Source organism: Hyperolius riggenbachi, chromosome 5 (genome assembly GCF_040937935.1).
Source record: "Hyperolius riggenbachi isolate aHypRig1 chromosome 5, aHypRig1.pri, whole genome shotgun sequence".
NCBI classification, from domain to species: Eukaryota; Metazoa; Chordata; class Amphibia; order Anura; family Hyperoliidae; genus Hyperolius; species Hyperolius riggenbachi.
The window spans coordinates 305,267,334-305,278,220 of record NC_090650.1 but is presented as its reverse complement, the minus strand read 5'-3'; the positions used below and the strand labels follow the sequence as shown (position 1 = coordinate 305,278,220).

At 42.4% G+C, this 10,887-nt stretch overlaps 1 protein-coding gene across 5 annotated transcripts in view; it reads right to left on the bottom strand.

The window, feature by feature from the left end:
* Nucleotides 1–7,463: 7,463 nt before the first annotated feature.
* Nucleotides 7,464–10,887, bottom strand: part of SPIRE1 (spire type actin nucleation factor 1) — a 257,639-nt gene continuing 254,215 nt past the window's right edge. For all 5 annotated transcript variants that reach the window (XM_068237134.1, XM_068237135.1, XM_068237136.1 and 2 more), the window contains one exon: nt 7,464–10,499. In XM_068237134.1, the coding sequence (XP_068093235.1) occupies nt 10,229–10,499 (271 nt within the window). In that variant the 3' untranslated portion in view covers nt 7,464–10,228. The remainder of the gene's footprint in view (nt 10,500–10,887) is intronic.

The following is a 10,887-nucleotide window of genomic DNA, read 5'->3' as shown; positions in this document are numbered from 1 at the left end:
CAACCAGCAGTCATGCTCAGCATATATGGGCTGTAATGTTGTTGGGGGCTTAAAATGTATTTAACTGAGAAGGTGTAAAACATCTCCTATGAGAAATTTCAGGAGAAAAGTAAATTAAATAAGGGCCTAGGAGTGTTACAAGCTGGGGTGACCAGTGCTTGTTATGTGTCTGGTTTACTTGAATGCTTACTCTGGATGTTGCCTCCAACCTGGTTATCTTCATAGTCCGGAAATACTAGGTTTGCACTGTAATGTTCATCTGGAAGCTGCAGCACGCTGTGGCAGGGCTGGTTTCCATATATGGTTGGGTGGGTCAGTTAATCCGTGCAAGTTTATGGCATGCTTACCTGCACTGTGTGTCCTATTAAGAAAGCTACTTGTATTGTACAACTATGGGCAGCAGGAGATTTGTGAGTGCCCCCCTGTCAAAGGCAATTTCAACATCTAGGTCTGTGATTCTGATGATTTGAAACAAATTCTTCCAACCAATAGAGGGGGCGATCTGGAGTGTTTGAATGTGTGTCCCTGGGATTGTTCCATTGCCTCAGCTGGGTGTTGCCTTCAGTCTGGTTATAAGCATGCTAAGAAATTAGCAATGTTTGTGAAGATTTAGTTCTTGCTTAGTTCTTCAGTGGACAATCGACTATTATTATTATTTATTTTATTTATAAAACACCAACATATTGTGCAGCGCTGGCCAATAAATAGTAAAACATACAATGTTTACAAGGGGTGTCAGACAGAAGTAGATTCTAGGCTTAACATAGGATCCATTTACACACCCACTTCTGCCCCGCTGAAACAGCCGTTTTAGAGCTTGCAGTGAACTAGTCCTAATCCTTCTGTACTCTGTTCAGACTCTGCTGGGATCTTCTCAAGCCTTGTGTCAGAGCACTTGATTCTTTTGTAGCCTTTTACTTTACTCTCTGTTGCCTTATTTTGCCACTTCTCTGGCTCCCTCTACAAGTATCCCCACTCCTATATCTAGAGGAGAATGGCAGGTCCTTAGTTCTCACTAGAGATGGTTCGCAATCGAACAAGAACTTTATGCGAGTTTGACCATCCCACCATACTACATCATTGGGCTAAACTTTGACCCTCTACATCACAGTCAGCAGACACATGGTAGCCAATCAGGCTACACTCCCTCCTGGAGCCCCTCCCCCTTTATAAAAGGCAGCTGCTTCGGCCATGTTCTCACTCTGTGTGCTGCGTAGTTAGTGAGAGAATGGAGAGAGTTGCTGCAGAGACTAGGGAAAGCTTAGTTAGGCTTGTTAGCTTGCTCCTTGCTGATACTTATTGCTAAAAGCACCCCAAAACAGCTTTTTTTGAGAACTAATGTTCTTGTGATCTGTTTATTTGTGTGTGGCCCACTGACACTGCATATACAGCCCTGTCTGTCGCAGCTGGCCCTATACTGTGCCAGGCCCAGCAGATTCAGTGCCTACCTTATCACTGCACCTGTGTGTGACAGCTGCACATTTGTAATACCAGTCCGTGCATACCTGTTCATGTTCACTGCACCTGTGTGACAGCACGCAATTTTATATACCAGTCACTGCATACCTGTTCACCGTACCTGTGTGACTGCACATTGTATTAGTCAAGTCAGTGCATACCTTTCACTTCATCCACCCCAATATGGACAAAACAGGCAGAGGCAAGCCACCCGGCAGGTCTGTTTCGAGGTCGTGCTGTTGTGATTTCGTCCGGCCCTGGACCAAAGTACAGTGTTCAGAAGACACGTGCCATCAACCCCCAAGATTGTCAGGACGTAGTTGACTAACACAGAACACCTAATCTTCCTCAGTTTCCGCAAGGAACCGTGACATATCTTCCTCCTCTTGCTCTGATTCTGGCACCCCACTTAACACTCAGTCGGCCTTCACCGCCAAAGTGCCATCATCCCAGGGCTCAACGGTGTGGACATTTTTTTGTGCGTCTGCCTCAGATGAGAGCAATGCCCTCTGTACTCTCTACCACAAAAAATTGAGCCGTGGAAAGACCAAGACCCGCGTAGGGACACCTTCTTATGAAGGAACATGATGACAAAGCACAAACTGCAATGGAATGACCACCTGAGGAAAAGCAGCACACAAAAGCAAAGCCACACACCCCAGTGGAAGATACCAGGCCGCAATTATTTCTCAAAAAAGGTGATACCCAAACTACACCGTGATGTTGAAAGGCAAGTAGCGTCATCTCTGGCACACAGCGTTGGGTCAAGAGTCCATCTGACCACGGGGTCTGCAAAGTCAGTCCCCACACAGCATCTCTGCCTGCAGGCTGCTTGACTGCCTTCTACGCCACAACCAACAGGGTCCAGGACTCCAGGTGGATTCCTGAATTTTTAAGGCCGCTGCTAGCAGCGGTCACTAACAAACAATAATAATTTTTTCGGGTGCGTGTACATGCCTGCCTAATTTTTCTGGCTGCACTGCAGTGGCTGCAACAACAAAACAAAAGGCATGTACGTATGTCGATTCCCCTTCGTGATCTTTACCTTGCCGTGGTGAAGGGGCTTAGGTATTACAATGAAGCAATGACTGCTGGCTATATAAGTGTGTTGGGGGGCACACCCAAAATAATAAGGTCGTTGCTTCATTGTTGACAGACCAAATTCGATCCGCTGGACAGTCACTGTTGTTCTTTCATTGAGCTACCTCAGCCCAGCGACCATATGGGCTTGAAAACCGCTATCGCCTGCACTCTCGCCATAGTGCACACCAGTCCAGCATGGCCATCACTACACAAACAGCTGTGTGCGGTGCATTACACAGTGAGTTTGGTCTGTCTGTCAGTGTGAATCAGTACACATATTACACTACCTGATTGATGTATACACACGCAAGAAGTTTTAAAGCACTTTATGCCTCCAATTTAGCATTGCAATGTGATTTCTGCCCTTAAAACACTGCTGTGCGTCAAATCCCACTCCACAATGCTCCCCTCCAGGTGTTAGACCCCTTGAAACATCTTTTCCATCACTTTTATGGCCAGAATTAAGGTTTGAAGTTTTGAAAGTTCGCCTGCCCTTCGAAGTCTATTGCGGTTCGCAAAGTTCACGTGAACTTCTGCGGAAGTTCACGTTAGAGGTTTGCGAACCTAAAATCGGATGTTCGAGCCATCACTAATTCTCACTACCTTATTGGGTTTTCTTTCAATATAACCTGTTCATTTTGCTACGGCCAGTAAATTCACTTTTCTGTTCATTATCTTGTTGATATCTCACATTTTTTTCTTTTTGGAACATTTGTTATTTTTAGAATTCTTCACCAGAGTATCTACATAGTCTGAATTTTTAGGGATATGATCATTCCTTTTAACCACTTGATCTCAGCTTCTGTTTCATTTCAATCAATTATATTTTCTTTGATAACTAAACTCAAAAATTCTTGCATTATCTCATGACACACTTTCTTAGAATTAGAGAGTACATTCACCTGAGCTAGCTTCTTAATAATTCAATTTGCCTCATTGCCCTCCATACCACCTCAGGTAAAAAAAAATATTGGGCTATTATAAATTGGAAAAAACATTTCTTGAGGACTTTACAGAGCCTCCTCTCTACCTGCTGGCAAAGGCCCAGCAACTGAAATGGACTGTTAAACCACTCACTCTATGTACTTAAAGGGACTCCGAGCAGTGCAGAAATGATGGAAAGATGCATACCATTTTGAAGCTCTCTTTCTCCTCTTTCCAACGATATATAAACCGCCACCCTACGCCTTTTAGTTTTCGCTATTTTCGAGATCGAAATCGCGGCCGCCGCAATTTCGATCACAAAAATATTGAAAACTAAAAGGCGTAGGGCGGCAGTTTATGTGTCGTTGGAAAGAGGAGAAAGAGAGCTTCAAAATGGTATGCATCTTTCCATAGTTGCTTGTATTACACAAGACGACTTTTCCCCAAAGTCAGCAACTGCATGCAGCTGCATGGAGCTGCCGGCTTTGGGAAAAAGTCATCCTGTGTAATACGAGCAACTATGGAAAGATGCATACCATTTTGAAGCTCTCTTTCTCCTCTTTCCAACGACACATAAACCGCCGCCCTACGCCTTTTAGTTTTCGATATTTTCGCGATCGAAATCGCGGTGACCGTGATTTTGATCGCGAAAATAGCGAAAATAAAAGGCGTAGGGTGGCGGTTTATATATCGTTGGAAAGAGGAGAAAGAGAGCTTCAAAATGGTATGCATCTTTCTATAGTTTCTGCACTGCTCGGAGTCCCTTTAACGAAAGACGTAACATTTCCTCTGAGAAAAACACATATGGACCATTAACCTCCCCATGCTGTACTATTGATCGGAGTGAGTATGTGCTATCCCATGTACCACAGTAGTATCACTGCACAGATTTTAAGCACTTTTGATGATTCAATGTTATATTTTACTTTTTAGAAGAGTGTTGAGTTTCTCTTTTGAGTACTAGAGAGTACTTAAAAAACCTTCTCTAGATCCTACCACACTTGCCAACTACCGCCCAGTGTCACTTCTCCCATTTGCATCCAAACTACTTGAACGCCATATACATGCAGAATTAAGCCATTATTTATCTGCTAACTCCCTACTTGATCAGTTCCAGTCTGGCTTTCGCTCTAACCACTCCACGGAAACAGCCCTTACCAAAGTGGCCTATGACCTTCTTACAGCCAAATCCAAAGGTCAATTTTCCATACTCATCCTTCTTGACCTGTCATCAGCATTTGATACTGTCGACCACACCTTACTCCTACAAATACTTTCAAATGTCAGAATAAAGGGCCTTGCTCTTACATGGTTATCTTCCTACCTCTCTGGAAGGTCTTTCAGTCTCCTACTCAGATCAGATCTCTTCTCCTCATGCTTGGTCTGTCTGGGTTCCCCAAGGCTCTGTCCTTGGTCCCTCCCTCTTTTCCATCTACATGCATGGTCTTGGTGATTTAATCAACTCATTCGGGTTTCAATACCACCTCTATGCAGACGATACACAACTGTACCTCTCTGCCCCAGACCTTAACTCCCTCCTTAAACGTGTTCCTGACTGCTTGTCTGCTATATCCTCCTTCATGTCCTCTCACTGCCTAAAACTTAATATGAGTAAAACAGAACTAATAATTTTTCCACCGTCTCTGTCCACCTCCCTGCCTGAAGTAACAATAAATGTTAATAACACTCCCATAACTTCAGTTCCCAAAGCTCGGTGCTTGGGGGTGATATTCGACTCATCTCTCTCTTTTATTCATGTTCACTCCATAACCAGCTTCTGCCATCTCCAACTCAAAAACATATCTTGCATCCGTCCCTTTCTCACTCAAGACACAACTAAAATGTTAATACATGCTCTCATAATTTCTCGTCTGGACTACTGCAACGTACTACTTTGTGGACTACCGTCTAACAAACTGGCCCGCTCCAGTCGGTACTGAACTCAGCTGATCGTCTCATTCATCTTTCTTCTCGATCTTCCTCTGCCGACCCTCTTTGTCAAGCTCTTCACTGGCTGCAAATTAACCAGAGGATTCAGTTCAAACTCCTAACCCTAACCTACAAAGCTCTCCACCATCTCTCTCCCCGGTACATATCCTCACTAATCTCCAGATACAAACCCAATCGCAATCTCAGATCGGCATATGATCTTCTGTTGTCCTCCTCTAGAATCAACTCCTCACATTCACGTCTACGAGACTTCGCACACGCTTCACCCCTCCTCTGGAATGCCCTCCCACAACACATCCGTCAATCGCCAACCTTTGTTACCTTTAAACGCTCTCTAAAAACACACTTGTTCCGACAAGCATATGCTCTATCTTAGGCCACTTCCCTTTGTACTAAGACCAAATTGCACTCCTACTAGGTATCCTAAAACACAAAGCCTCTATATATTTGCTGCATACTACCCCTCCTCCTGCCCCCCCCCCCCCATTCCCTTTAGATTGTAAGCTCGCAAGGGCAGGGCTCTCTCCCCCTTTTGTGTCTTGGTAACCATTTTACATTTTATTCATCATGTTAATTTTATAACTGTCATTACCAATTCCATAATTTGTATTTTGTATCATTCTTTGTATTTTGTCACTAATTATGTATCTTGTATATTGGTGTACACCATTGTCTGTATTATTATGTACCCCATGTTTGTTTCTTACTTTGTACAGCGCCACAGAATATGTTGGCGCTTTATAAATCAATAATAATAATAATAGTTTTTCTAGCCACACAAAAGTGGAGTTAGAGTTGAAAGTCGGCCTATAAAGGGTCATAAGTCCTCCCTATCTGCCAGTGATGCTTTATTCTATGCAGCTTTAGTACCTCAGCAGCACTATATCCCTTAACACAATCACTGCCTGGCTTCAGTGTTGGTGCACAGACCTGGAAACTGTGTTACCAGAAGGATGCATGGATAATATGAGAGGGTCATGGCGAAGGGCAGTAGAGGTATGACAGGGGTGGGAGATGGTATGGCCCAGCTTCAGAACCAGGAAATCCAGACATAACACCAGGAACTCACTGAGGCCCAGCAAAGTTTTGTTATTGAGGACAGTCAGTGCTGCTGAGGTAGTAAAGTTGTAAACTATGGAACCTCATTCCAAGGGAGGTCTGGACACAGTACTGGGTCACATAAGAGTGAAACTCAACTCACACAAAAAAAAATTTGCAACAATCATATTTAAGTGCTGTGCACATTGGTTTTGTAATTTTATCTTGTGAAACAACTGCCATTCAAGTTTGCAGCCAACTATTAATGTCCAAAACGTAACTGCAAGCACAAACCACTTTTTTTCAATTGGGAATATGTAGTTTATAGAACTTACATCTCACTTATTTTCCTCTTCTTGCAACAGCAATTAGCGGCAAAGAGCAGAAACAACTGTAATTTGATATATGTACACTGAATGTCTGATTATATCTTTGCATCTGTATGCACACAAACAGGGTGAGCAAGCGAATTGCTGGTGCAAGTTTGTCATTGTGTAGGTCTGAAACAAATGTTATTACTCAACAAATGCAGAGTTTTACCTTAATAGCAGCCTACTAAAGGTCCATTGGTTGAACCAAAAGTGAGAATGTGAAGTAAGAATGTAAGCCCTGCTTACCACCAGGGGCGTAGCTATAAGGGATCAGCCACTGCAGCCACATGGGGGCCCAGAGCTGTGAGGGGGGCCCAAGTATTACTTCCCTTCCTGCGATAAAGGGGTTCATGCTTCAGATCAAGCGTTTTTGTAGCTTCCCTTGTTATGGGTGGTCACACTTGTTTTCTAACCCTTGCAAGGTGGGCTCCCAGGCTGTGAGGGTCACCAGGGGTAGGTAACTGAAATGTATCAACATTGGGGAGCCCCATTAAAGCTTTGCTTGGGGGGGGGGGCATGATTTGTAGTCTTGCCCCTGCTAACCATGTACACATGCACACATTTATATTGTAATCATTTTATAGAAAGTTAAACTGAAAACATCATCACATCAACTCCATTGCAATAAACAACACAGCATTAGGATTTCAAGGCATTTTATTATCCTCACAGGAGCAGGGTTGCTGCTGTGGACAAATGCACAGGGAGACAAAGAGATAACAAGGAACAGAGCTGTCGATGGGCTGAGGTTTATAATAACTACAATCAATGCGGGCCCGAGTCACCACAAAGACACGTGGCAGGGATATGCATCCTTTGGCATTCCAGCTGTTGCTGAACTACATCTCCCATGAGGCATAGCTGGCTAGAATGCCAAAGGCATTGTCAGATGATCTCTGCAGCTCATTGATGATCAGAGGTAAGGTGTTGCAACCTTTACTTATCAACAAGGATGCAGGAGATCAGAACAACACTGGTCACATGTTTACAGGTTACACCACAAGGTGTTACACTGACCCACCAACTAGAAAATTAATGCTTGAAACTAAATCATTAAGGATGAACTAGAACAATGAAGTTTTAACTTAAAAGAACTCAGCTAAGCTGAAAATCCTACCTCGACTAACAGAAAGCTTAAACCTGACATTATATCACGGTCAATGTACATATAAATATACGTTTCCTCCAGTGTCAAATCTTCCTGGCTGTAAGAAGAATGCATTCCAGTTATTAATAAATATAGTACAATTATTTACAATACAAAGAAAAAAGTATTTTCTATGTTGAAGAGTGAACCTGATAGTAGGTCTGTTTCTGGTGTGCTAGACTATTACCAGCTGAGCTATAGCTAGATTTATGTACAGAAGCAGCATCACTTTCAGTTGTACAAGGGACAGGTGGACTGCTCATCTAGACTGACGGACACTGAATATTGCTACAGTCCAACAGTTTCCTGTCTGTGGCAAAGACTATTTTGTGCTATGTGTAGTTATTTTTATTTTTTTTTTACGGTATACAGGTATATAAGAGCTTTTATATCAGGAAGTAGTTAAATTATTTATTTACATAAATGACATGTTTGGCAGTCAGTTATGACCCAATACATTGTTTGTATTGCACTACATAGATGTATTATGTCACCATATTGGTATGATACAGTTTCTGCTGTTTAGGCCTGTCATCACAGAGGCAGACAGTTTTGTTGGATGGATGTAGGACTCCGCCTATTAAGTTATCAAGACCTAGTGACATCACTGTGGCAAGAATGGCCTCCCTGTGGCACAATTGGGAACCAAGAGGTCTGGAAAGAATGTATTCATGGTGGATCTTCATCATTGTGCTATCTAGAGTTAATTTAAATAGTCACCTTTTCTAATGGAACCAGAATTAAGTTCTTCTTTACAGACAATCTTTTCTTTAAATAGTTAAAGCAAACGCAAACTCTTGCACAGCACACAATGAAAAGTATTTATTCCACCTGTAGTTGCTGAGGAATTCACTTCTCTGTGCTCTGTGTTATAAAGATTAGATCAAAGTGTCCAATTAGCTTTTATGAACAACTGTCAACAGACTGTAGAAGAGCTCTGCCTAGTCAGCTCTGGCATACAGTAAACACTGAGGATTAACCCGATCAGTGCTTCCTGCAAAAGTGAAATCTAATAAAACCTCAAGGTGTTTTTAGGATTACCATTTAAATTGTAATGAAGATTTTTGGTGGGCATGTGGAAGGGTGATGGTGACTAACATGCTGCCAAGGATGCAAAGTCTTGGGATAAAATGACCCAAATAACTTCTAAGCAAAAAGGCACACATATAAACAAGCACCACATTAGAAAGAATTGCCTGCTACAGCTGTCACTGCAGGCTTGACATGCAACCCATGCCACATTTATATCAGTAGATCCAGAAGAATTGATATGCTGCATTATCTTAATTATTAGTATCACCCACAAGACTGTTGCCTTTTCTATAGACAAGGGTACATTTTCTTGGGCGTAGATACATATTCAACAAGCCAACTACACAGATGGCTTAGGCCGCCAGCACAAAACATTTAAGACTGTACCATATTTTTTCTTCTCATCAGTAGCCAGTTTCATAAATTATAAAAATAAACTAAAAAACAGACCCCATTTACATGCATTTCACTCCTCCCCAGCACCCTTTTGTGCACCAAATCCACAAATCAGGTGTGAAGATCTACAAGTTTTGACACATGAAGGGGTGGAATGATATTTGGTTTGGGAAGACATTGTTTGGCACTGAGGGAAGAAAGGAAAGTGCTATTATTGTCCGGCTGGTGACTTCTAGCTATGGACCAGTGAGACAGAAGTTACCAGAACCCTACTGCTTTACCCAGCTATATACCTGATAGTTCAATATCTCAGCGCAGACACTACCGTCTCACACAGTTCCTCCACACCAAGACATCTTTCTGGGTCCTTTTGGCGACAGCTAATTTAGATAATGATTGAATTAAAGAATTAAAAGTACAAACAGGAATGCAGACACAATGGAAAAATATGACATTGCTCATCTCTGTTCAGCAGAGCCAGGAGATATGTACTCTATGAGGTAACAGTGCCAGCTATACCTTCATGGGCTTCTCTTGCAGGTAGAACATTGTGATCTCCAGCAGAGTCCATGTGATAAAGTCTCATTACAAATAGACATAAAAAGGCAAAAGATGCAATCGTCCAGTGCAAAGGAAATGCCGCATCTGGGACAGCTTGTGTGGATGCAGCCTGTTTTAGAGCACATTAAAAAAATAACGGGGGGTGTGCTATCTCGCAAAAAGTCAAACTTGCTCGAGCCCTTAAAAAAAATATATAGCAACAGCCTGATTATTCATTACACCAAAGCAGGTTAAAAGGAAAAAAAAAAACAAAAAAAAGGCACGAGAGTCAGATCTCATTGATTGTTCTCTCTGTGGGCCGGTAATCAGATTTCCCCGTGGAAGATAGGTAGAAAGATTGCGTCTTCCGTTTTAATCGGGCCCGCTTGTTAGCCAGGGTCAGGCTACGGCGGCTGGAGCTAATGATATCCGAGATAAACTTTTTGCAGTCCACACACACCTCCATGGTGCTCCAGTCTTCCATGAGCTCTTTTGGGAATTGGAGTTCCTCATCTGACTTGTCAACAGACTTATCTACAGACTTGGACTTTGAGGGTAACCTATAAAGAAAACAAGCACACCGTTACAACAAATAATTGTACACAGATAAATAAGATTTAACTAAACCAGCACAAACATGTTCCGTTTGTTACGCCCATGCTCATTTTTGCTTGTGAAATATCAGAGACATGAAATGTAGCTTATACACACTGTTTGAGAACTGGGGGTTTTAGTATAACATCTCAAAATTAATATACAAATGTCCTCTGACCCGGAACATAAAGCAGCGTTAGCAAATGAAATCCAATAAGTGCCAATTAATTAACTGGCAGATTATTTTATTGTATAAACTCAAGTGTCAGCCAATTGATCTGCCGCTAGTAGCATTTGCGAGCTTGCCAAGCACGTCTTGGTTCAGTGGATAACTCTTCACTCGTCACTAAGTAC